The sequence below is a fragment of the Cyanistes caeruleus genome, chromosome 17 (genome assembly GCF_971803275.1).
Source record: "Cyanistes caeruleus chromosome 17, bCyaCae1.hap1.1, whole genome shotgun sequence".
NCBI lineage: Eukaryota > Metazoa > Chordata > Aves > Passeriformes > Paridae > Cyanistes > Cyanistes caeruleus.
The window spans coordinates 8,785,837-8,813,419 of record NC_141717.1 but is presented as its reverse complement, the minus strand read 5'-3'; the positions used below and the strand labels follow the sequence as shown (position 1 = coordinate 8,813,419).

Here is a 27,583-nt window from a genome sequence, read left to right as displayed (position 1 = left end):
TTGCTGGTAATATGTAAATAATATCTAAGACATTTAAGGAAATATACACTTAACAAACAGAAAAGCATACTGTAAATAAACAGAATATGAAGAAACAGCTTATACACACAAACAAGGACTAATATAGCCCACGATGTAATAAATCTATGACGGGATGATGTCTGTGACAGGAACTCGGATATTTACTCACATACTGTACATAATGCTAGGAGATGTGCATCTCACTTAGGAGATGTAAAATGCCTTAAAGGTGTAATAATCATAAGGAAATTCAGGAGAGCAAGTTCTAAGAAATTCAATGTCTTATATTTGTTGCTCTGTTGTAGAGGAATACTGTTCAGGAAAAGATATCCTCTAAAAGACCTTGAGGAAATGGAGCAGATGGTTGCATGTGCTATCCCACTTAAATTCAAAGTGGCTTTATAAATACTCAGAAAAATAAAACAATGTTTCCTTAGTCTTTTCTACAAATAAAAGAAGGTAAAAAATTATTTTTGTTGATATTCAAATTGGAATTCCAAAACAAAAGATTAACTTTTTTACACTAAAATGATTTTCAACACAAAACTGGTAGTGAACTAATGGTTCAATATTATTATTGCTATTAGAATTATTTGTACGTTGGATTTCTGTATCAATACACCTCATGGGATAAGGAAAGATTCCTGTTTGGGATGAGACAAGGTAGGCCTCAATGGAGGCTGCAGCATTTGCTGCTGATGGACAGTGTCCCTGCTGGGCAGAGACCTCGGTAGATGCTGCCCACATTTTTAATGAAGAACACTGTGGGAGTCCTGGGGGAGCTCCTGTGCGCGCATGGGGGCTGTGCCTGAGCCACGGGAACAATGTGTTCTGGACTGTGCTCTCAGTGCCTGCACAGATTGGCCACACATCACATGTGCTGCTATGCCCAGAAATTAGTCTGTGGGGCAATCCAACTGAAAATTCGGTTGGTTATTGGTAGAAATTGGAGTCTGCCATCACAACAGTAGAATTGGCAGCTATAGGGAGTAACTCCTCTAAGAATACTTTCTAATTTTTAAGAGGCATCCATCTGAAATACACAGACTCCAGGATCTTGGTGACTGGTACTTCTCTGCTGTACTTAAATACTGTTTTGCTCCTTGGCTTCTGTCCTATTTCCACAAGAGGAAATATCATCTCTTTCCCTCTCATTGTTGGTGATTATTTTTCTCTCAATCTGTAGCTTTATTATGGATCAGAGGGAGCCAAGGGTCAGGAGTGACTTGCAATCCTCAGCACATGCTGGTTTCTCCAGACATACTGCTTAGTAAGGAAATAAATTAGCGAGGGGTAAAAGATGCAATATGGTGCTTACCACCCTATTTCAGCACATTAAATATATACAATCTGCACTTCATTCCAACTAAAAATAACACTCAGATTAATGCAGCTTTCTTTGATATATTAAATCGAGAAATCATTAGCATAAATTATAAAGCAGGAAAAGTGTGGTTCACAGTGTCTGTCACTCCAGAGTTGTGCATTAGGATGGATGTGGGCAGTTTGGTGCAGTGGACTAAGCACACACACCCAGGAGTGAGACAGGGCACATATCTCCACAAGTGTCATTAACTCTTTCTGAAATTTAAGGCAGGTCTTTTAAGTACATATATTTCTATTTTGGGAGGGTCCAAATTTAAACACTTTATTTTTTAGCAAGACTTCAGAATGTACAGCTCCAACTGACGTCTGTGCTGGCTACTCAATACCCAAGTTCAGTACCTGAGGACTGAAATTTAGAAGGCAGTTTTGAAAATCCTGGCCTAAGCTTCCTTGGGTTTCTTAATTCCTCGTGTGATATCTGAATGGCCTTATCCATGTTTGACTGATTGAAATCTGTTACTGAGAAAATGCTATAGGAATAATTATTACTCTATCTCACAAATCTTGATGAGCTTTTTAACTAATATCTTTAATACCATTCAAATTTCACAATATAATCATCTTTGTAGAAACAAATCTAGAATCCCTTTTATTTTGGCAGCTATATAATATTTTACAGTGTTAAGGCTGTGCACAAAAGCAGTATAGAAAGATGAACATCACTGATCCGTTTTACAAATGGAGACAACTGCACTCTGAAGAGGGATCTGCATTAGACCACACAGACTGCAGCAAATTCACCACTAGAATACAGGATTTCTGATACAAAATTTACTCTACTGAACACTAAGTCAGTGGTTCTTAAACTCTTGGTGGATGAAGGCAATTGTTGATCATAGTATCCAGGTTGCTTTCTTGCATCCCCTTGCTAAATTAATTTGAAGTGTAGTTAAAAATACATTGCTACTATTACCTTGTCCCTCAAGTAATTCAAGGTGTTACCATTGGGATGCTACTCAGTAATGAAACGACAACAATCACCTGCTGCATCACAGGGGCAGAGGATCTGCTCGAATTAATTGGGAAGGGTCAGCAAATTTGCAGCAGGTATTTTTTCTATACTTACAGAAAATAATTTTGTGGCATATTGTGTAATTCTGGATGTCCATCTCAATTACAAAGGACGAGAAAAAAATCTGTCATGGCTCACTGAATTGATTGGTTTTTCAAAACTAATTCACTTAAGATACACAAATGCACATCAGCTGAAACCCTGATGGGCAGGGATTGTTCCATGAAAGTGGCATTTTATTGTGATGAAACCTTGTGATACAATTTTTTTTCTTTTTGTCCTGAAATTGATTTTGAAATCTCTATGTCTTGCAGGCATTGCTAACTGACTGCAAGGCACGGACTGTGTCAGCAGGATGAGGGCTGCCCAGCAGAGTCCAAGGAGGCGGCAGGATGCCATCTGTCTGAGTAAAGACTCCAACAGAACTGTGGCATATCAGGACGATTTCTAATATGGAAATAGGCACAGGAGAATTTCAGAAGGCTCCTCAGGTCTTGCAGTGGTCTCAAGCCTAGGATATTGCAATTATAAAAAGATTTTGATCTACTCATGTCTCTTTGCTGTATATTTGACCAAACTATTATGATTTTTCATAACTAAGGAATATTCTGCTATCAGGAATTGGACTTAACAAACCAGCTAATGTAAGTTTCCAGGCCTTGCAGGAGAAATAAAAATATGCCAAAGACCATGTACGCACTTCTTTTTGGGGAAATGTCCTTAGAATATCTACCAAATGGAGACGACCTTTTTTCTCCCCTCAGAATTGTCTGCCTTCCTGGTAACAGACAGGCTTTGCCAGCCCTTCCAGCAAGTGTGAAGATAGCTTTGGAGAATAGCATGGATAACCATGGAGATACACAGAAACGTATCTGGGCTTAGAAAGACACTATTTTGCTTTTGAAATGCATTTTAGAATCTTCCTGTGAGGAAGATGGGGAAACCCTGAAATAGGGGTTCAGTTAGTGTTTAATGTGGGTCTGGTCATCTTTCTGCTGATGGCTGCTGAACTTCAGACTCCCTGTCACTCCTGCATGGGCGATGTGTCCTAATGGGGAGAAGCGTGGGGATGGAGATCTGCTCCATTGGGAGGGACCCCAGCACGGGGAGGCATGGGGCAGCACAGACAGACCCGTGCAGAGGGGAGGGGGAGATGGCAGCAGGGCAGAGTCTGCCCTCCAGCCCCGCTCAGGTCCTGTCAGCCCCGGCTGCTCCCGGGCCCCAGGCTCCCTTCACGCCTTGGAAACTTCGGCCCCGCTGAAGGATCCCCTGGCTCCCCTCAGGACTCGGGCTCTGGGATCCCCTGGCTCCCCTCAGGACTCGGGCTCTGGGATCCCCTGGCTCCCCTCAGGACTCGGGCTCTGGGATCCCCTGGCTCCCCTCAGGACTCGGGCTCTGGGATCCCCTGGCTCCCCTCAGGACTCGGGCTCTGGGATCCCCTGGCTCCCCTCAGGACTCGGGCTCTGGGATCCCTTGGTTCCCCTCACAGCTGGGGACTGGCAGCTGTCGCCTGTCTCCATGTCCCGGGCACCACGGGGCTCAGGGCGCCAGGGTGCCCTCGAGACCCGGGATACCCGTATCCTCAGGATGGGAGGACATCGTCTTCAGCTGTGCCCAGGGAAGGCTTAGGTTGGATATTAGGAAGAAGCTCACAAGGAGGATTAGACACTGAAATGGGCTGCCCAGGGAGGTGGTGGAATCACCGTCCCCGGAGCTGTTTAAGGAAAGACTGGACGTGGCACTCGGTGTCATGGTACAGTTGATGTGTAGCAGTTGATGTGATGTTCGCAGAGAGGCTGGACTCGATGATCTCAGAGGTCTTTTCCAACCCCAGGGATTCCGCGATCCCTTCACGCTGGTGGCGTTGGGATGCCCTGGCCGCCCTCCCACACGAGCTCCCCTGGCAGCTGAGGTGCTGTCACCGGCTCCCCACAGGGCCGGGAGCTGACACCCCCCTCACCGCCCGGGGCGGTGCCGCCGCCGGCCGGCCGCAGCCGGGGGAGGCGCGGGCGGAGGGCAGCGGGGACCCCCCGGGCGGGGATCCCGTCCCGCGGCTGCCGGAGGCGGAGCCGCCGCCCCCGCGCCCCGTGCCCGCCCTCCCGGCGTGCCCCGCGGAGGGGCGGGCGGCTCATGTCCGCCATCCCGGCGTGCTGCGCGCCCGGGCAGCAGCCGGAGCAGCCGCGGCGGCCGCGTCCCCTCCCTACGCTGTGAGACAGCAGCACCGCCTGCGGAGCGCGAGTGAGGAGCCGCCGCCCGCGCCTCTCCCCCCGCGTCCTCCTGCTCCTGCTGCTCCTCCGCCCTGTCCCGCGCCGCTGCCCGGCCGGCCATGCCGTCTCGGGCAAGGTAATGAGCCGCAGAGCCCCGGGGTCTCGGCTGAGCGGCACCGGCAGCAGGCAGCACTACCACCCGCGGGGCTGGAATGACTGGCAACCCAGGTGGGCAAGGCTGGGGCCGGGGGCGCGGGTCGCGGCTGTGAGAACGGGGCGGGCGGCTCGGCCGGGCCCCACCGCCGGGCCTGGGGGAGCGGGGCGGCGGCGGAGCCACTTCCTGGCGGCCGGGCCTAGCGCGGGAGGGCGGGCGGGCCCAGGCGGCGGGACGGGGCCGCGTCTGCCGGAGGCGGGACGGGGCCGGGTCTGTCAGCGCTCGGCGGGGTGGGAGCGCGCCGTGCTCCCCCCGGAGCCCCCGCTGCCGCGGCCTGTAACGTGTGCGGCCGGTGGCCGGTGTGTGGCTGCGGGCAGCGCGTCCCTCCCTGCGGCCGCGGGGCGGGCGGGGGTGGGCTCGGGTCTCGTATTTTCAGCCTGTTTTCCAGCTGGAACACAGCCAGGAAAGAACTGAGGCTGCAGGAGTACTCGTAGTTTTTTGAGGGTTAACAAAATACTACATAGGTTTATTTTGTTGTATTTTTTTCTTTTTTAACCTGGGAAGAGTAGTTGATCTATGTAAGCTTTCACCCCAGCCAAAAATATGTTGTAAGGCTTTAGGTGTGTTTATACCTGGCACTTTTTAGTAAAATTCAAAGTTTGCTCACTTCCTTAGTTAGATGTAGAGAGTGTATTTCAGGTTTTAATTATTTCTGATGTGTCTCATGCCAGGGTATTTGCTTTACTGCTCAGTGTTGCTGTTTTCAGCATCATAATTGTCATGTAGAAATCCTAAATAAATTTGATGTTTATTGATTTTTTTAAAAAATATGTGGATTTGAGGCTTTTATTAGTGTTTTTGAAAGTTTAACATAACATGGGACTATACTTACAAACTTTCCAGTAGAAAAAAGAGTGGCACGTGCTTGGGAATATATTGACAGGTGATGATCCCAGGCTCATGCAGTTTGGACTAGAGAAATTGGGTGGATGTGAAGGTCACTTCAGCATTTATTGTGAAAGAAGCTTTCCTTTTGCTTGAACAGCTAGCAGCACAGCCTCTAGGGCCAGTGCTAGAGGCTGTTCAGTTCTTAATGGTGTGTGGAGCATGGTTATTTATATTCTGATTTCTTCTGTGATTGAAATACTTGGTCACATAACTTAATTTTTTCCCTCACTTAAGAACTTATGAATCTCACTGGTGACATTTTCTTAGAGCATCTAGATTTTTTTGGGAGATAATTAAAAAGACTGGTCTCTTACTCCTTACCTACTTCTTTGCTTCAGTTTTCTGGGCTGCAGTCTGCAATTCTGGGCCCTAACATGGGACCTTTCCACCTGGAAGAAATTGGACATGTCTTTGCAGTGGATGACTTCTTTAAGTGCATTTTGGTTGGGTATATGAATTTGTCATGAGTTCTATCTTTTTGTCTAAAAAATACATCCTATGAGGGTTAAGGAAGCTGATTTCATCCACTGTAGTATTGCCTACAGTGGGCTCAGTAGTGTTAGGGGTGAAAGTAAGAGTGTAACTGCAGAAATGCTTTTCCTGGTGATACGGCTGTTTTAAGAAGCTTCCTCTGTGTGTGGTTCTGGTGTGTTCCCTTGTAGTCTGGTGCCTCCTTAGCTCTCAAGTACAGCTGTGTGACCTGGGCAGCTGAAGTAATTGTCCACAAAGCCACAGCAGAACCAAAGCTCTGAGAGCACCAGGGAAAGTGTGGCAGCCTGAGGGAGGCTCAGCATGGATAGGGCCTCATTCTGCTTCCATCACACTGTGTGATCAAGAGCTTCTGCTAAGAAATAGCTAACACCTCTGCACTGGTCCTGACACTTCTCAGAATTTAACTTTATCCTTTCCTTTAAATATTACTTTCAAAAATTTATTTTATTATGGTGGGGAATACCAGGTATCAGAAATGTTCACACAGTCCCAAACACAGCACATTTTCATTTACATGCAGTGCTCCATTTTTTCACATCTCAGAAACATTGGTGATGGGAAACCTGAGTCTACACTGTGAATTTAAGGACAGTGCAGAGGTTAAATCAGACTTTGTTGATTTGGTGTTAACTAATTTTTAAAAGTGATTCACATGCTCAGTTGAAAGTTTAATGTTATATAAAACTGACAGTCTGTGTTTCTTTCATAATTTGAAATATGTTCTTGGGCAAACCTCACAACACAAATATACCCACATGTTATTTCCTTCTCCCTTCTGCTGGCTCTTTGTTTCATTTACTTCAGGTGATACTGCTGGTAAATGCTCTCTTGCAGGGCGTGGAAGAGGTGAAGGAAGTAGCCCAAGTAGTGAAAGCTGTAGTAATTGTAGCTGTTTCAAGTTCCTAAAGGCAAGAAAAGGAACTGCTGATACATGGGTGTATCGTCAGATGGCTTATTTTCAAATGCACTTTTTTGTGTGTGTTCAAGTGACTAGATTGATTTTCATTAGTAGGTTCAGATTCCTCTCTGTTTTAAGTAATGCTGATCAGCACTGGGGCTTGTGGTGAAAACTGTGAAACTGAAAGTTGGAGCACAGAGCTTTTTGAAAGTAAAAGTAGTTTCTAATTAAAATTAGATTTTTTTTGCATGTGGATGAAGTCATACATCAGATGCACGTGGACTGGTTTCCCAGCAGTGTGGGTACAGTTAGAGCTGTCTGTGTGTTAGAGAAAGAAGTTGTCCTGTTGTATAGGGACAAATTATTTTGTGCGCTGCTTTGTACCAGACTCAATTAATAGCAGCACAAAAACTGTGTAGATAGATGTTGGATGGATGTGACAGAGAACAGTGAACGTTTTTTTGAGAAGGCTTGGTAAGATCTTGCTCCCCCTTCTCCTAATCTTTTCAGCTCTCTAGACTTTTGCTTCTTTATTTTCTTGTTGTTTAACAGATTTCACTGCATTTTCCCTGTTACAACTCTTGGGGCAAAAAATAAAATCATTTCAGTGTGCAGGCCTTGTGTGTGAACAGAGTTAATTTGTTAGTGCTGAGAGCTAATTATGTACTGAAACAAGCAGTACTGCCCTTTGGGAGGAAATGCAGGAGTGTGAGTGCAGGTTAGCAAGTGCAGGGTGCACCATAGCATTCTTAGGTGAAAGTGTGAAAAGGATGATAAAATTTTAATTAACAGGACCTCTCTGTCCCTCCTATCATAAATGTAGGTTAGCAGGGGAGGATGTGAAAAAGTGTCAAACAACATCTTTCACAAATTTCCAGAAATGTCATATTAGGTTTTAGTACTGAAATAATGAAAATGGTGTGTATTCTTCTCCTACAATTTAAGTCAGTGTTATGAGTTACTAATTTCTGTTAGCATGGTGCTTGCCAAACCAAGTTACTGCCTGATCCTCATGGGTCTAGACTTGGTGAGACAAGACAGCAGAATATGGTCTCCTTCCAGGTAGCTTGTGGCCTAAGCAGGAGAGCATATTGGCTGGAAGTTTGTAACTGAGGTCAAGTAAGTACCCTGTCTTTAATTACAGACAGGTTGGGAGATATTGGCAGGGAGCAGAGAAACCCATTAGACCAAGTGGCCAGGAAAGTGCTGTTCAGAGCAGTGCTTTTCACATGGCTGTGAAGGGCAGAGGCATGTCTTCTGCAAAAAGCAAGCACTCACTGTGGAAATTGTCTGATCATAATGCTGCATCCAGACAGTGAATGACAAACAGGTAATAGTAGCAGGTGCTGTGTAGAAGGAGAGATGAAACAGACACTCTGCTTCTGCTGTGCTTGCATGTACAGCAAGGTACCTGGAAAATGCTTGTTAGAAATAGGCTGAAACCTTAGGTTGCACAGGTGAGAGACCTGAAAGTTGGCAAGATAGAGGAGTTTGAGGATGTTGCTGTGATTACCTAAGAATGGGTGTAGAGTCATGTGGAGTGAAAGTGGATAAGACTTCCCTGTCTTTTCAGGGGTAGCTGAGAGAGAGGAGAGCAAAGACTGAGATAGAGAGGAAGAGAGAAAAGTAGTCAGTGATGTTAAGTGATGGCAGCTTAAAGAATGAGATGCAGAATCAGTTGTAAGGTGCCATTGTGAAAATATCAATGGAAACCCTGAGAAGAGTTTCAATGGGCTCCATGTGGGAGATGCTGAACAGGAATGAGTTCAGTTCTGGAGTTGCAGCCATAATTCTTGATATCCTTTGACATTTGTGTTAAATATGCTGATAAGCTTGGGAAGGTGTGAGATCAAAGAGTTTTTCTGGTTTTTGGTAAAATGGAGAAGCTGAAATTTGTAATGTAAAAATCTTTGTTTTTAATGTGAGGACAGGAGAATGAGATGTGAGAAAGATTAAAGAAGATAAAAGTGTCAGGGGGAAGCAGAAGAAGCTTGGAGTGCAGATTGTTTTTCATGTAAGAACAGCCATAGTAAATCAGACCAAGGATTTAGCTAGCTTAACATCCTGCAGCCCAAAATGTCTGTTGGAATATACCTATGGAAAAAGAATAGGATGTATATATGCAATACCTTTCCCTGACATTCCATTGTAATAATTGCACTGTGGGACAGAATGAAATTGTTGATCTACTGTCTAAGAAGGGAGTGACACAGAATCAAGAGATGATTTAAAATCCTACTGTGATGGCAGGCAGATGTCCAGCAATGGAGGTTGCAGAATTGTAGTAGATAGTTAATTAGTTATTTCATTAATAGAAAACACAGCCACTTGTATTTTCTCAGTACAGGAGAAGAAGCAGAAGTGGGCTTTGAGGTGGTTTCAGACAGGCTCTGGCTTGGAAGGGTGGACCAAGTGATGGGAAGATCATGGCAAAAGGAAGCTCTGCATGCCACTGGCAGAATAGTCAGAAACTTGGTGGGAAGCTGTTAATTTGGGTGAATACAGTGACTCTTTTAAGTTTTAAATATTTTACTGATAAAGAATTCAGTAATGAAGAATTTATCTGCATTACAGCAAATAAACTTGGCAAATAGAGCAAATAAGCAAGTATAATCAACTGACTTGAACAATAATGGAGCTCACACAGTAGAGTTGTCTTGGAGTAGATCTTTCATGTAGGTCCTGTACTTGGAAGTAGAATCAAATAGAATAATTAAGTGATTTTTGTCTCAAAATAATGTCCATATGGCAGGGTTGTTCTGAAAAAGCTACACATAATGAACAGTATACACCAGATTGTAGCAAGTTTCTTGGACAAAAATTCTTAAGGCTTCCATATAACTAAAGTAACAATATATTTTTGATTGATCTATTTTTCCTTTCTTTTAGATAAAGATTTTCTTTTTTAAACTAGTAGGTCTCGGCCATGCTCTCTTCAGTCAGACAAATTGGCAAGTCAAATCATGCTGATACTTTTGATAGAATGAGATAATAGACTTACTTTTGGAAAATCTTTCCTTCTGTATGCCAGTGGAAAAAAATAAGCAGCCTTCTTGGAGAGGAAGAACACACTAGTGGCCATATCTGCTTATTTAGGTGGGCAAACTACTTTCTTTTTCTGATGGACAAAGGCAGGTTTAAAATCACCCTGCAGAAAACTGAATGCAGTCTCTTCTGTTTAAATGATACTGCTAAAACAGTGTCTGCAGCTAGTTGGTGGTGATGGGTGATCTTCCATCAGAACCAGACACAGGTGAAAACTTTCATGTGAGCTTTTGAAGTACTTAGCTTAGTCTCCATTGGTGAGTTTTTCAGGTAGAAGTAATACAGTGTAGTTTCTCATAAAGTATCAAATAAGCTTTGGAAGCTACAGTATAAGGTAATCCTAGTCATGTTCATCTCTGCAATTTCCCATTTTGACTTTGTCTAATATAGCATTTGTATTTGAACTTCTGCTAATGTCATACATAGAGACTCTATTAATATATGATGTTTGTTAGGTTTGTGGCAATGTCAGTGGATGTAACTTAAGATTTGTTACATATGATAGTGCTGAGCTGGAATTCCCTGCCCACCTGAGAAGTGGCATGTGTCAGTGGGCAGCTGGAAATGCACAGGTCCATCAGGTCCTCAGTTCTGCTTCTGCTGTGCATCTCCATGCAAGCTCCTTCCTGTTGGAAATCCTCTTTCCAAGCAGTATGGATCATAGCAGTCAGTTGGATCACACAACATCAGCATCTTTCTAGGATGTTTTTTGTCTCTGCCTCATAGAGATAGCCAGGAGTTTCTGTCCTGTCTAAACTACACATTTATTGTAGTGGGAACAGTGTTGTCAGTGGGCATTATTATCTCTTAAATTGATATATAGGAGAACAATTACATATTTTTTACTAAAATTGGACTCACCTTTTAGTTGGTGATAAAGTGTGAGCAGGTTAGCTTGCAGGTAGCTGTTCCAGAAGCCAGAGTGAAGTGAGTGTGTGGGTTTTCCCAGGGAAACAATAGGCTCATGTATTCTACCACAATGGAAAATTTTACTAAGCATTCAAAGGCTGTCCTGTGGGAAGTGGGGTTAGCTGAGAACATGTGTAGTCATTCAGTTCATAGGGATGCACAAAGCAGTGTTAAAAATTATACATTTAATCAGTGTTTCTTCAGACATAGGAATATCAGCCTTAATGGTTGACAATTGCAGATGATTCAGTTTACAGCACATTGCCTTAAAAAAAATTATGCCCTTTGGGAAGGTAAATATAAGATGCCATCAGTACTTAAATTGGCCAGCTGAAAATTTGTCAGCCTGTTTCATTGAAAGGCTAACATAATTGCTCAAAGTGAACTAGGAGGTTTTAGGACAAGGAGAAGATCTGGGGTCTCTGTGTATGTCTGCAAATTTGCATATGATTTGGGCACATTTAAAGTTCACACCATGTGAAGGTACAGTGCAGAACTTTCCTGTTCCGCATAGCTTAGGTGAATGATGATGGCACAATCAAATAAAGATTTTTACAATCCTAGTTAAATTAATGAATAAAGACTTAATACTAAGGTTTTGCCTCTAGAGTAACATAGCCCATTTTTAAAATAATCCAAGCAGGTGCCCAACAAAGCAGTAGATGTGATGGCACAGTGAATACTGAATGAGGAAAAGTGTCTTGCTGTGTATATCTAAAAATGAACTTGCTTACCATGCTAAAGGGAATAATACCTGCCAGGCAAATCTAATATCAACTTGCCCTGTGAGAACAGGGGAAAAGCATAATTTTCTTATTGTTCCAAATTGATAATATAATGTCTTTTAACATTCTCAGGGGAATAAAATGTGTGTCTTTAATTCCAGTTGATTTTGCAAGTGTCGGTGCTCGTGGTATTCCTCTTCCAGTTGTACTGAGGCCAAGCTGTATTGGACAGTAGCAAGCCTTTAGTACTGCTTAAGTAACAACTGCTTATCAGAAAGTTTACCTGTGTTTCTCCCTTTTGGCCTTGAGATGTATTTGACTCCCTTTTCCCTGAATTTGTCTACCAGTTCTAACCACAGTGTTCTCTTGAAAAGTAAAAATGAAAGATCTTTTCTTTAGGGATGTGTAATGGCTATCCTTACACAAGCTGTAGTTAATTTACAGGAATGATCTGTCCTGCTTTTTAGTTAAATAATCGAATGAACTACCCAAAGCTTTAAGTAAAAGTAGTAGATCTTTAGAGTTTGCATAGGGAAAGCTTGCTGTAAATAATCTGAATAGTCTGATTCCAGATACACTGGAGTTGAGTGTGATTCTGCTGACTCTCCCTTTGCATGGGTATTGCTTTATTTGTTTTAATGTCAACCCCCCATCATTGCTTGTAAGAGTGCATTTAAAATGATTGGTTGAGTTTGTGTTCTGAAGTCTCATGCATGTAAGTTTATTAAAGTCCTGTATTTTTAAAAATAAAACCACTTTACTAAGTGTCCAGGGAGAAGAGTTGATTTAATAATTTTAATCTTTTTCCTTAAAAGTTTAGTCTGGACTATATCAGTTTTCTGATATGGGAGCAATTTAAACCTAATGCAGATTTTTTTTAAACTCGCCTTTTATCTGCAGACATTTACTCATAAGGATCACAGCTCTTAATTTACCTTTCAGTATTTTCACAGTAAAGCCTGCTTCCTTGCTTTGCAGTTTTTATTTTGTAAAAACTTACTTTGTGATTTTTGTGCTGATGATCAGTTACATTCTAATAAGAGGGTTCATGTTGCTCAGTAAGGCTCATGGCATATTATGTAAATGTTCATCTGTGGGTTAGTGATGACTTTCACAAATGGTAGGCACTGTATCATCCAGCTGTGGTACATACCTGGACCTAGTTGTATTTTGTTACCTCTGGGAAGTAATTTTTTCCTTGTAGAGACATCCAACTGAAGAGACTTGAGAAGGTCATAAGAAAAGCCACTGGCACACTAGGATATATTTCCTTTGCATGTTGCTGTGATAATGCTGTGATAATGAGTCAATTCCCCATCCCCATGTGAATTTAAGGCCACTTTTTAAGCAGCAGGTTAGACAACTTTTTTGACGCAGGGGAATACATTTGGGATTGTAATTTAAATATGTTGTATTTGTAAGTGAATGTGGATCCCACTCCTGTTATATCCCTACATAAAAAAAAATTATTTTTCTCTTTGTAGAACTGACAGTGCATCAGCTGACCAAGACAATTTAAAATATTCTTCATCCAGAGATCGGGGCAGTTCTGCCTCCTATGGATTACAACCCTCAAATTCAGCTGTGGTGTCTCGGCAAAGACACGATGATATCAGAGTCCACACTGACATACAGAATGAAGAAAAAGGTACACAGATTGCTGTTTCATGTATGATTGTGAGGGGACATCCAGGGAAAGGCAGTAAACTGAAATGGTGGAGAAGTTTTTGTTTTGTTTTTTTTTTCTCCCCTCGAAAAAGGCATGAGCTGATCTGTCTCATTGCCACAGTATCTCTGCTTTGGGAGATTTGTCAGGGATCAAAGAAATGTTGTGGTTGATGTGAATACTGAGAAAAATATGCAGTTGTGTTAGGAGAAGAATGCAAGAGAAGACTTGATGTGTGAACACATGAAGTACTTTTTTCTGAAGAATAATATTCTGGTCGTGTCTGGTCTTCAGGCTGCAATTTCTTCCTGAATAGTCTCCAGTACTTCTGGTATTGGATTAAGTGGGCTAGTAGATTGATCTGTTGCCTGTTGTAGCTTTACTGCGCCAAACTGGAATCTTTCTTTAGTAATTAGATCTATATTTTTATCATTAGTGGCATTTTATACTTTCATGTACCTCAGTCTGACTTCATATAAATCATGTGATGTGTGATTCATACATTTTTACTGGTTTTGTTTTTGTTGTTTTTACTTTTAGGGTGGAAATACTATCTACTGAAAATAGCTAAACAGTCAGAATCATGTATTTTCTGTTCTTCTGAAAAAATCTATATTCTCATTTTTTCTTTCTGTATTTGCTAAATACAGATATCAAATTGGACGATTTCTTACTTGTGGAGTCACTTTTTGACTGTGTAAATCCTCAGGCAGGTCAGATTGAAAAGAAAAAATTGCACAGAAATAGTCATGTGGGAGTTTTTGTTCAGGAACCTAAAAAGTATTTGAACTCCCCCCACTTGTCTGGCCTGTGACTGACTGTAAATAATTGCTATATCTTTGGGGAAGTTACAGCTGGAAGCAAATTAATTTTTTTGTAGTTAGAGGGTAGTGTTAGTAGGTGGCAGAAGCATGAAGCATGTTTATCTGCATAGTTTGAGAACCTTAAGTTTTTTTTTACTTCAGTAGAGAAACTGCATGTGAAGTGAGTGTTTTTGTCTGTCTGCTAATGTAGAATGTTGTACTGTGTTTAACACAGACTGGCATAGGAGGCTGTTCTTATAATTTGAAGGGTGCTAGTATTTAAAGAATGTACTGCCAGTGCAGTGAAATAGTAAGTTTTGGACAAATTCAGAAAGGTAATTTGTGAAGTTGCTGGGAAAGTGTTATTTGAGAAGAAAAATGTACCTGGCTCTCCCTTCAGTATTGTATCTTGCAGGGCATGTCTCTGCTAGCTCAGCACTTCGTGCTGTTTTGTTCAGGTGTGACTTGAAAAAAGGTGATTAGGATATTCTAACTATAAAACCAAGTTCCAGGTATCTCTAGTTCATTTTTGTTACTGAAGAAATTTGTAGGCTTACAGATGCAGAATAGTTTCTTTGTTTACTAAGATTTTTCAATTAGTCTGTTGGAGTCTGCCAGCATGGCATTTTCATTTGAGAATTTCTGTTCTGGCTTCCACATACCCCCTACCCATCTCCCCCCATTTCTGGTGTTGATAATAAAAAATAGGTACAAATTGATAACTTCTGGAAGTTTTTCAGGTTTGAAAACCTCCAAGAATGTGACTCTTATGTTCAGACTCAAATGCATTAATTCCTCTTAGAAGTTACTTCCTTCATAGGACAGTGTAGGTTTGTTCTGACAAAATAACATGAAGGTGACACGCTTGCTAGTTTATGTTTAAAAACTGAGCTGTAAAAAATAATGTTGTAAATCTAAATAGACACAAACTATCTTTACTGTAATTGTGGTTAACCAATTACAAGTGAGACTTTGCACAGGATTTTCTGTAATGGTAAGGTAGCCCCATCTGTATAGGAATGCACAGAAATGTATGCTGGTGATTAGTATCTGCTTTTTATCGAAAGCTTTGCCTTAAAGAAGCGTTCTTTACATCTCCTAAGGTCCAGGTTCACCTCAATGTTTGAGCTTACTTTTATCAATCCTTTAGTCTCAATAGGCAGCCTCATATGGGGATCCACCTCTCCTTTTCCCCAGACAGTCTTTTATACATTGAGGCAGGTAGACTTGTGGAAATACCTTTCCTGAAAGAAATCTTGCATATTTTTTGTTCTGGGCTCAGTTTTATTAATTGATTCTTCCCTGTCTTGGACAGGGAAGGCACTTGAGAGATCCTCCTTGGAAGTGAGCTCTAATACATTGAATGACAGATTGAACAGGCTCAGGGGAGAATTTTCACTTTTCTACAGTATTGAGGGGAAGAACCTGCCTCTCAAAATGGTGTGGCAGGCTGGAAAAGTTCCAGTCTCAACATTTGAGTATGTTTATTCTTATGGATCTAGGAGTAAGATCAATTGAATTACTCAAAATGATGCTTTTATTTTCACGGTTACTAAAGATGTATCTTAAGTGGGAGAATGTAGGATTGAGATTAATTAAGGATGATACCAGTATTAGTGAAAATGTTGACCTTTTTATGTTTAAGGAGAGTTGTTCAATCTGTGCAAACAGATAATATTTGTGATTTCAAAAACTTTATTTTCTTGGCCATTTTACTTAGCCTGTGTGTTGGATTCATAGCAAAACCAGAATGGATATTTCATTTGTATAAAGGAGCAGGTAAGTAAAAGTAGTCATGTGTACTAGCAGTTTGACCTTGTATTTTACGAAGCCCTTCATGTCAAAGTAATAATAAGAAAACATTAAATGCAACAAAATTGATATTAAACTTCATGTCAATAGTGTTTTTTTTCATGTACTTCAAAAAAGGACAGATGAGGTTCTAAATCTGTGACCTGGAAACTTACAGGATATAACAAAACATTGATGCATGTGGAAGTGAAAAAAGGAAGCTAATTTACTTATGAATTGAGTAATTCACAACTCACCACCTTGCTGAATATGTGGCCTGAGAGCCTCTTTTAATGTCACGTTGGTCTGTCCACAGGTGGCTACAGTGTCAATGGAGGATCTGGGGAAAATACTTATGGTCGGAAGTCGTTGGGGCAAGAGCTGAGAGTTAACAATGTGACCAATCCTGATTTTACCAGTGTTCCGCATGGGAATCGTGCTTTAGCCACAAAAGACATGAGGAAATCACAGGGTAAGGACATCGCTGATTTTTGGGAAGAGGATATCTCTTCTGGCAACATTTCTTGTGTTCAGAATATGAAGAGAAGTTCACTATGGTTAGGCAGTCTGTATGGATTTTTTTTTTTTGTGATATGTGATTAGATGGTGTTGATGAAAACTTGTTTTATCATCTTGTTTTACTGTTCCTTGTGCTGATACTTCCTCCATAGGTTTGGCAGATGTCTCAGCTACCTGGCTTAGGCTGTCAATCTTTCTATTTCCTTTAGATGGCTTTTGAACCCTTACTTAGGTTAGCCAGATTTGGCAAAGACATCTCTAAGAAGGAGAACTTGTTTTGGTTTTGTTGCAAATTGATGCCTGAATAAAAAGTTGGTAACCAATGAGCCCCAGTGTGGGAAGAGCAGCAGTGGTTGGGAGCAGCTCAGCTGTTCCCTGTTCTCCCTGGGCTGCAGGACAAGCAGTGATCACCTCCTGCCAGCTCAGTCACCCTGTGTGTCCTCCCGAGCCTGCCACTGCTTGTGCTCCCTCTTGCTCAGCTGGGGAATAGAGGCCAGGGAGGAGCTGGAAGCATCCTAAGAATGTGGGCAAGGTCTTGGGAGATGCAGCAAGAACAAATTTGGAGTTTCAAGAGGGTGCAGGAATGCTGGGCTTGTGTTTTTGAGGAAGAAGGCTTCACTCTTCTCACTATTTGAGGTTTGAGTCACAGTTTAAAAAAAAGAAAAGAAGTTATTCCAAGCATTTTTGAATGAAAATAGAAACGTTATGACTAAGCACTGTCACTTATTGCATCACTTAGTATAAGTAGTAGTTGAGCCACTGGTGAAAACTGCCTGCTTTATGCCAGGCACATTACAAACATGAGGACAGACTGTTTCTTCTCAAGGATTAATATTTCAGGGGAGTAAAAAGAATGTTCAGTGTGCTTTGCAGGTGGAAGAACTGAGGTGTAAGTGGTGACATGACTGTTTCGAAAATGGGATTTTAGGAGTGGGTTAAGCTCAAGACTTTATAATCACATTCTGGTGTCTTAATATAAAATTATGTAGCCCTTTTTGTGTCTTTCTATGTAGAGGAAATAGAAAACTTTTCCAGTAAAAAAACTTTCTGCCAGTACTAAATAATAGTTAATTCAGACTGTTCTCCTGGTTATGTGACCATCTTTCTAATCCTTAAAAGGTTAGGATATATAATTTTGGATGATTGAAGTTGCTCCCTATGACTTGTATGTTTTCTCTCCTTGAGATGTCAAATTTCAAGAGAGTTTTCTTTTGAACTTGGCTGTCTTCATTGTTGTAGGTTTTAGCAAGTCATTTTGGTTTTTCATGTATCTTCTTTAAAATACACTGGGATAATGTTACAACAAGATTTTGGGTTTTAAGTTCTTTGATGTGTTCTTGTTAGTATATTCATTAAACAGTTTTAAAAATAGTCTTCTGTGAGTTAGCATGTGGCTGAGACCTTGGTGAATTTTCACTAAGTGGATGTCGCAGGTATTTGTTAACTAGTGCTTTGATTAGTGTAGCTTCAGTCATGTTGCTGGTTAGTGTTTTTTGGTTCTGTTTTTTGCTTAAAGTTATAATTGTGACTTGACAATTAGCTGACACTTGGGGAGTAATGCCAATGTAGATTAGCTATTAACTGAATAAAGACAAAGCTGCTTTAGTCACATCAGATGACTGATGTCTAGCAGAGTAGAGCAAAAAGCTGTCTGTACCAGTCTTGGATTTTCTCACTGAAGTAACGTTGACTAAGAAAGCGTCACCATGTTCCATGAATCCTCTTGATTTGAACCACCATGAAACATTTAAAATTAAATTTATTGAAAGAAATTTTGCTTAGTTTTTGCAAACAAGGGAAATTAATTATTTATATGAATTCAAAGGTAATTGGTCCCTAAAGCAGGTAAACTGCATTGTGACTTTGTCTGGTATTGAGTGCTATTGGCCAGGTTTAATGAGGTGTTTTCTTAGGAAGGTGTTCATTCTCCCCCATTATGATCTGCTAAGTGAACAGCCAGGTCCCTCTTCACACTGGGGGCTTTTTGTTCCTCAATAAAAAGAGCAGATCTATTTTCATTTTCAAAGCAGAACCCTGCTACCTATCAGAGAGAAAATACTGTTTCTTTGTAGTTGATTGAACTTGAGTCTGCTTCACTGCTTCAGGAAGCAGCTTGTTTTTTCCACGAGGTTTTCTTGAAATATAATTTTTTTAATTATTTTTGTTTATTCAGTCAGAAGTCTGATTTAATTTTACCTCATGCTTTTTTAGTTCTCTTTGTAGAAGGGAACTAAGTCCAGGTTTTTGTGTAAAGTAGGATGGTTCTGCTTAGTTCTGAATGAGTTCAACACAGATATTGTACTGTCCACATGAAGAAATTAAATATTTTGGTAGCTAAACTAGATTTTACATTTAACTTCCTTTTTATGAAAGTTTAAAACCTATCAGGATTTATTTTTAATTGTTTTCTCAAATTACTATTATGAGTTACTGATTCCACTCATACACATATTGGACAATACAGTACTGTTGATTAATGCTGTAGGAAAAAAGAAATAATTGCTTTTTTCAGAGCGACCGTTGTCTTATTCTGACGAGTCTCGACTGTCAAATCTTCTTCGGAGGATTACTCGGGAAGACGACAGAGACCGAAGACTGGCTACTGTAAAGCAACTGAAAGAATTCATTCAGCAACCAGAAAACAAACTGGTCAGTATAGCATTGGCTATTTTTTCTCTTATAAAACTGTTTTTTTCAAATCTGAGTATTGGGGTATGTCTGCAAGGATTATCTTGTGTACAAAGCATTTCTTTCCACAAGAAAGAAGAGTGTATTCCTGTCTTGTTTCCATAATTCAGGAAATGTTTTACTAGGATGCATTGCCCTAAGCTGAACTGAATGCTTGAACTGCAGGAATTAACATGGCATGCTTGTGGCTTTCTTTGATTGCTCTTAGTAATAGCTTCTGGATGCCTCAGAAAAGAAGCAGAGGGAAAGAGAAGTGTTCTCTTGTTCAAAAACTGTTTCTGTATTTTTAATTAAAAATACATGGGTGTTTAGTCTTGTGAACAGCTCATCTTAGAGCCACTCAGCTTTCTAATGAAACAGCTCTGTTTGTGGATTTCCATTCCATGGAAAGAGAGCTAAGTAAATCTTTGTTTTCATTACATCTTTAGGGTTTTTGGTGGGTTGCTGAAGTCTCTAATGTCAAGTGTTTTTTAGGGATATGAGGGAACGGAAGTATCCCACTGTGGGTATAAATTTTTAATATTATGTATTTCAAAATGAAACATTAAAGAGCATATTGTCTGACACATCTCCCCTGCTGTTTTGGAAAGCTTAGGAGTTCTCCAAGTACTGAAAAAGCAGGAAGTGATGGTTTAATATCCTGCCACTCATTTGCAAGCCACACTCTGATACTTTAGCTGCGGGATCTATGTCTGTCCTTATTTATAAGAAATTGGTTTATTTTCTCATTGTATGCTAATTGACCAGTGATAACTGTGCTCTTTTCCAAAGGACATGAGACTTGAATATGGCCAGTGTTCTAGTCTGTGCACCTAGGTGTAAGCAGCCTCTATGCAAGTCTTGATAACACTTCATCTTTCCTCTTGTTATTACAAGGGTTTAGGAAGAAATGCTTTGCACAATTATTCTGTGGTTATTTTTTTAGTTACTTCCATTATTCTCCTTAAGGTTTTCCCCATTGTTACTGCATTTTATTTGGGTTTATTGGTATCTCAGAATATACTGAAATTGCCATTCTAATGTCTAACTCAGTGATGACAAACTTTGTTAGCGGCCAGGATATTAAAAGGCTGTCACTGAGAAATTTTTGGTTAAGCTTCTCTGAGCTCACTAATGAGAATAAGTGTCAAGTGATATCAAGGCCAAAGCTTCATAATGGACAGAGTTTAACCTAGCAGTAGTTCCTGCAGGTCTTTACACTACTTAGTGTAGTTTAACTGAGTTCCTTTTATCTTCAGGGTTGAAATATTAGTTCAAAGTAAAGTAGTAGAAGTCAGTCACTTATTTAATGGGGTCCTGCTTTAGCTTCTAAATCATATAGATGCCTTTTCCTTTTTAGCCTGTCTTGCAGGTGCCAGAAACACTTTCAAAATGCCCTTGTGAGTTCTGAGGGATCAAGCATGTGGATCTCTGTCCCTCCACTCTCAAAAGCATAATGTTGCTCAAAACTTTAAACAAAAATTGGGTACCATCCACTGTGTTAAAGAGGAATGTCTTTCTGAAGAAAAGAGAATAAACCTTTTTATTAATTTGTCAAGAAAACTTCCTGTTATGTTATGCAGTTGCAGCTAATGTGTGGTTTTTCCAATGTGCATATTAGGATAGCAAGTCTTTCTGGTTATGTTTACTGAGGAGCACTGGTTCACCAATAATGCTTCATCCCCAAAATTGTATTCCATTTCACTGAAATTAAGGATTGCCTAAGTAGAAACTTCAGTACTTCAGATTATATTATGTTTTCCATTAAAATTTCCAATGATACAATTGATTTGTTAGTATTAGAGATTTGGTCTTCAGTAGATGTTGCACACGAGCTGTGTGATGAGTCTTCCATGGTGATGTAATGTTATCAGCAAGAACTAAACTTGGAACAGACCTTGATAGCAGGCTGCCAGTATTTTCATGGCTACTGTAAATAAATATCAAATATAACATCTAGGATAACATTGCAGTGTTGCTTAATATAGTTCATGCTAGTCTGCAGTGGCCATGGCAAGCACAATGGCATTCTCTTGGCAAGGAGAACTGGCAGTGTTGTCTTTAATGAGAGTGTAAACAGGACCTGTAGTGAAGGCAGTATTGGGCAATTACTTGCTTATGCCTTTTATGTATCTTCTATTGCAGGTACTTGTTAAACAACTGGATAATATCCTGACTGCCATTCATGATGTGCTCAATGAAAGGTAAGCCGGAAAAATACTCTGAAGGGGAAAATAATGACAGTGTTATGTTTGAAATACAGAGGGGAAAGGTTGAGAGAAATTAATTTGTCAGTTTTGCATGGGTGTCCCATTGCAGGAACAGAATGAAATTAGGGGAGAGTAAAGACCCTTAGGCATATCAACAATACTGTTGGGCTATCTAGAGTACACCAAGGAGTACACCTCCCTTGGACAGAATGTGAAGGCACAAGTGTGGCTTTGATGCTGTAGCTAGTGTGGTGTCTCAGGTGTGTTCAGTCAGCTGGTGGAGCTGTGCGCTGCACTGGGGGTGTAGCTTCCAAAAGGAAATAAATTATTACACAAGCTGTCTCATTTGCATCCAATTAGGAGTGTATGAAGAGGATGCTGTGAGGTTTGTGTGGGCTTTTAGGTGCTTTGGTCAGTGTTGTTTCCCAGAGTCAGCTGCATATTAAGAACTATTTCCATTGGCTAATGTATTGCAAGTAGAACAGCATGTTTGCATACTTTTATTCAAGTTGACTTACTCCATATAAATAATATTTCTTAGAATTTTACTTTAGCCTTGCCACTGCTGGCAATAAGTAGGAGAGAAGCAGCTTCATTTCTGCTTATATTTTATTTTGCTCTAGAAAATGCTTTATTTTATTCATGCTTCTGTTCTGCTGTCATGGCTGGAGATCCCAAGTTTCTTTTTTTTCTCTCCAAAAATACAGTAGCAAATTGCTTCAGGAATTGAGACAGGAAGGAGCTTGCTGTCTTGGCCTTCTTTGTGCTTCTCTGAGCTACGAGGCTGAGAAGATCTTTAAATGGATTTTTAGCAAATTCAGTTCATCCACAAAAGATGAAGTTAAACTTCTTTATTTGTGTGCAACCTACAAAGCACTAGAGACTGTAGGAGAAAAGAAAGCATTTTCATCTTTAATGCAGGTAAGATTACAAGTTAAAATGTGATTATTAATGATTTTCTCAGTGCAATGCTTGAATGAACTTTTTAAACTGGAATGAACAGTAAGTAATGCTTATTATTGACATAATAAGTAAATATCATTATGACTGGGAGGAAACTTTCTAACTGAACGTGATTCTTTGATTCTGGTTACATTATGAAAGAATGACAAGCCTTTGGAGGATGATACATATTTTGATGCTACTTACTAGTATTTATGGCAGATCCAAGAAGAAAAATCTTGATGAGACCAAAAAGAGGGCTGAAGTGGAATGGTACACAGAACCCAGCATTTTAATTGTTTTGTGCTACCTCCTATTTACAGTTTCTCACTGGAATTGTGGATAAATCTGAGAAAGGAGTAGGATGTGTGCAGAGAAGATGAAGTCCCCATGTTCAGTTTCTAGGGTTTATTATTTTGGGTGTAGAACAGCTATGGCTAGGTCTGTGCTCCAATTTAATAGTTATTTTACAGAGCCAAAAAGCTTCGTAGGAGAAATGGGACTTAAAACAACTCACAGCTATTCTGTGACTGAAGAGCTAAAGTAAAGTGTTCCCTGGCTCTGCCAATATCAAGCAAATGCCCCCTTGAAGTGATAATTTTCATACAGTGTATGTGATGCTTTTTACATTTTGTTCCTGCAGAAGAAGTAGAGTTCTGTTGATTGAATCAAAGTAGTTTGTTACAATGTGTTCTCTCTCACGTTTTAATGAAGTGAAATGTCTGGTGGCTTTGCTTTACTTTTCAGCTTGTAATGACCAGCCTGCAGTCCATCCTAGAAAATGTTGATACACCAGAATTACTGTGCAAGTGTGTCAAGTGCATCCTTTTGGTGTCTCGATGCTACCCACACATTTTCAGCACCAATTTTAGGGTAAGCTTTCTTTATGTTTTGTATTTTCTTTCTACAGTAGAAATGTTGGTGCAGCAAACTGAGTAATGAGTCTGTTTTCACAATTGCTTTCCAGGACACAGTGGACATACTGGTTGGGTGGCACATAGATCACACTCAGAAGCCTTCTTTGACACAACAGGTCTCTGGTAAGTTTGTTCAGAGGAGCTGATGGAGAGTCTCAGAGCCTGCTCTGCCTTGCAGATGTCAGGGGTTTACTTACACCAGTCTGGTTCTACTGACGTGGAAGCTGACATAAAACCAAATTGAATTTCTGGCTACATAGCAAGATTCTTTGTTCCTAACTTTTTTAGCAAGTTTCCATTTGCCATTTTATGCTAAGTCTGGAAAAATGGGGTGCTTTATTCAGGGTACATTTAAACACCAATTGTTTTATGCAATATTATAACAATCTTTAATAAATGTATGGATCTTAGGATATCCTGTGTGAAAGGATACATTTTTTCCTAAGTACTTTTAGAAAATCTTTGTGGTACAGATACTGTACTGGCATTTGAAAAATGGGGAAGTTTTTCCAATAGCTTTATCAGTTTACTTGGGAGTTATTCACAGCAAATTTATTATGTTTCTTGTGTCATAGTCCTAGATTCTGTCCTTGCTGTTTAACTGCTGTGGGGCAGAACTGAACCTTAAAATGATTTTTGCAAAAGGACAGAAGAGGGAGATACAATTTAGTTTAAAAACATCCAGTGTTGGTATTTTCATGTAGATGACCTCTTAGCTCAGCAACTTTTCCCTCAGCAATATGCAACTAAAATTTAATGATTATATGTCACCCTATATTAATTGGTTTGGTATTTTTATACAGGATGGCTGCAGAGCTTGGAGCCCTTTTGGGTGGCTGATCTAACTTTTTCTACCACACTTTTGGGTCAGTTTTTGGAAGATATGGAAGCTTATGCTGAGGTAAACAAGACTTTATGGTGTATACCAGAGTTAACTGTTATGGTATTCTTAATAAATCCACAGCTATGATTTTTATCTCAGATTTTTATATTATTACTTCTGTAGAAAATTAAATTACATGGGTTTCCTGGTGAAAATAGGACCAAATTATGGACTATACTTCAGTCATGTACAATGACCAGCTGCACAAATACTCATAAACTATTTAATTAGTATCACAACCAGGCCTTTAGCCATTGTCGATCGAGAATATTGTGTTGTAATAAAACTACAAACAATTGACCAAACAGGAATGCTTTTATTTTTGAAGAGCTGATGTGAAGACAACTCATGGTCTTTCCTTGGTGTTTTCTTTAATTGTCCAACCTCAGAGTGTTTCAGAACTAGTAATTGTTGGGAAGAGAGGAAATCTTAATGCTTCAAAAGATTAATGACAAATCTGTCTTTTTAAAATAAAGCAGCAGATTATATGGTGCAGGAAATCATGCAGCAGAAACTGATGGAAAACTAGATTACATTAATTTAATGTACTTAATTTTGACTTTGTACCCTTTGCTTAGTTAACAGGGCATGAAGTTTATCTGATGCTGTCATTAAAGGAAAAGCTTTGGCATTGGCAGGGGGAGTGCTGTCTTTTAAGGTGTATGTGCTCATATGAATACATACTTATAGGTAGTTTATACTATATTGTATATGTGAATATGCAGGTCCTGTAGGTAAAATTGTACCTGGAGGATAATTAGTTTCACTCAGAGCAGAATCAATAATTTGGTCAGTGTCCTTCTCTGTTACCAGGGCCTTTGCTGGGGCAGCTTTAGGATTCCCAGGGCAGAGCAGTAAATCACTGCTTATCAAGCTGGCTGCTGCTCTGGTCAATGTGTGTATTCTTAGTCACGGAAGAGTTTTAAGATAACGTGTGCTAACATGGAGGAGGTGCTTCCAGCCAGTGTGTTTATCTCACAGTGGGGTAGACCAAGGCTGCAGCTCTACTAATGAGATCAGCACTTCTGGGAATGTTCCCAGGCACTGGTGCCAGCTGGCATGGAGTAGTCTCTTAGTGAACTCTTGGTCTCCAGATCAACATAGTTTGTGTGTGTGGTGGGAATGGCCAGTCAAACAACTCTAGTTTGGGGATGAGAATTTTTTGGAAGAGTGGTAAAAGTGTGCAGACAACTGTTGTAACAGTGCAGCAATACAGATGATCATGTTCCAGAGACCAGGAACTTCATAAGCCTCAAGTTTAATTTACAAGATACAGTCTGAGTACTTGTTTTAGTGGCTAAACTCATTGCTACTCTAACTTCTCATTGTCTTTGTGTGCCTATATCCCACCTTCGTATGTGTGTGTAGTTAAGAGGTATTGGATAAATACATCTGTAATTGGATTGCATAGTTTAATGTCTGGAAAAGAGGTAAGTATTTGCAATCTCCTATTTTGATATGTTACCCATGTGTAAGTTAATGATGTGTGCTGATACATAAACCTTGTGTGCTGCAGGATCTCAGCCACGTGGCTTCTGGGGAATCGGTAGATGAGGACATTCCTCCTCCCTCGGTGTCGCTGCCCAAACTGGCTGCACTTCTGCGGGTGTTCAGCACTGTGGTGAGGAGCATTGGGGAGCGCTTCAGCCCCATCAGAGGACCACCAATTACAGAAGCTTATGTAACTGATGTAAGGACTCAATTTTGCTTTGGTTTCCTTTGTTGCTCACCTGTTTTGTCACCATATAGCAATGCCATTGAGTGAGTTTATTTAGGTTTTACGATCGTTACATGAATATGTATATTCTCAGTTTTGAGGAAGTATGTTTTTTCCAAGAAATATGCTACAATAATTTTATTAAAGTATGGATCATGATAGTGGCATATGGGAGTCATATCAGAAACTGACCTTTTTAGGCATTTCATGTGGCTGGGTTTGCTGGTTATCTTTGAAACCATGCTACTGTTTATTCAGATAATTATGTCACTGTAGAAACTTGAACTGTAGTTAGGAGTTTGATTTTATAAAATGTGATGGTTTTTATTCCTGTTGAAATTGTATCTATTATATCTGATAGCAAACTTCTCTAGCTCTATAGTATAGGATGGTGTAAACTCAGAATAAATATTATATAATATGTTAAGTAGTTGCTATAGTTCTGTAATGGGTGAGGAGATAAGATAAAAATTCCTGCAGTTAAAGTCTTGTGGTTACTGGATGACCAGCACAGCTGGAATTTATGCCCTTGCAGAATTTTGTGAGGGACACAGCTTCTTGGGTAAATAAGTGTATGGATTTCCCAGTTGAAGACAAGACAGTTATGTGACTTCTGCCTTAATCTGCAGAGGATTTTTGTGTTGAAAGCTCAAGAAAACTCCTCTGTCTTTTGCAAGGGGAGTTTTGTTGATGTTAGTTGGAATTGAACAGAACTATCAATAATGAATGTAAGTTTTGTAGGTCTCTAACTAAATTCTCTAACTGAATTGGAAACCAAGCAGTTGAAAGCTTGTTTTTTCTTACACTCCTGAAGTGTAATTCCGGGATGACATTATTCAGAATAGAATTGACCAAGCTGCAGAGTAGGTGATGGGACAGGATGTGAAATGAGTGGAGTACAATTAAATACCATTTCTTTTTAATGGAGTTTAACTCTGCTGTGTTTTTAATTTTGCAGGTTCTGTACAGAGTAATGAGATGTGTGACTGCAGCAAACCAAGTTTTCTTCTCCGAAGCTGTGCTTACAGCTGCCAATGAGTGTGTTGGGGTTTTGCTTGGCAGCCTGGATCCCAGTATGACCATACACTGTGACATGGTCATCACCTATGGATTAGATCAAATGGAAAATTGTCAGACCTGTGGCACTGACTACGTCATTTCAGTCCTGAATCTGTTGACACTGGTTTGTACATGTTTTTGTTGTTGTGGGGGACTAGAAAAACAGTATTTTGATTAATCTTTAATAATTAGTTAAAAATTCAGGTAAAGTTACTTTTGTTTTTATCCCCAGATTGTTGAACAAATAAATACAAAGCTACCATCGTCATTTGTAGAGAAATTATTTATACCAGAGTCTAAACTACTTGTTCTTCGTTATCATAAGGAGAAAGAGGTAAGAGTAACTTTCACAGGTGTATTCCAACAGCTTTCATGCACTTCCTAGAATATATTAAGCTGTAAACACAGCTCATCTTAAATGTGTTTTAGTCTAACTGAATATCTGAAACTTCTGAAAAGGCAGATATAGCTACTTCTTGGTTTTAGCATTTAAATTTGATAAGAAATAGGTAAGTTTGCCAGTATTCCAGTTAGAGAAGTTCTTAGTTCATCTGTCTTTGATACTCAGTCTATTAGGTGGATGATCAAGAAAATGATTAATAGATTCTGTAA

At 40.1% G+C, this 27,583-nt stretch overlaps 1 protein-coding gene across 2 annotated transcripts in view; it reads left to right on the top strand.

Annotated features, from left to right (window-relative positions):
* Positions 1–4,451: 4,451 nt before the first annotated feature.
* SMG1 (SMG1 nonsense mediated mRNA decay associated PI3K related kinase) overlaps positions 4,452–27,583 on the top strand; it is a 59,506-nt gene continuing 36,374 nt past the window's right edge. The window contains exons 1-12 of one of the 2 annotated variants that reach the window (XM_086854861.1): positions 4,452–4,854; positions 13,282–13,445; positions 16,374–16,529; positions 19,089–19,225; positions 21,389–21,447; positions 22,161–22,374; positions 23,143–23,268; positions 23,363–23,435; positions 24,116–24,213; positions 25,712–25,885; positions 26,871–27,095; positions 27,204–27,305. In XM_086854861.1, the coding sequence (XP_086710987.1) occupies positions 4,766–4,854; positions 13,282–13,445; positions 16,374–16,529; positions 19,089–19,225; positions 21,389–21,447; positions 22,161–22,374; positions 23,143–23,268; positions 23,363–23,435; positions 24,116–24,213; positions 25,712–25,885; positions 26,871–27,095; positions 27,204–27,305 (1,617 nt within the window). In that variant the 5' untranslated portion in view covers positions 4,452–4,765. The remainder of the gene's footprint in view (positions 4,855–13,281; positions 13,446–16,373; positions 16,530–19,088; positions 19,226–21,388; positions 21,448–22,160; positions 22,375–23,142; positions 23,269–23,362; positions 23,436–24,115; positions 24,214–25,711; positions 25,886–26,870; positions 27,096–27,203; positions 27,306–27,583) is intronic. The other variant, XM_086854862.1, reaches the window with a different exon arrangement.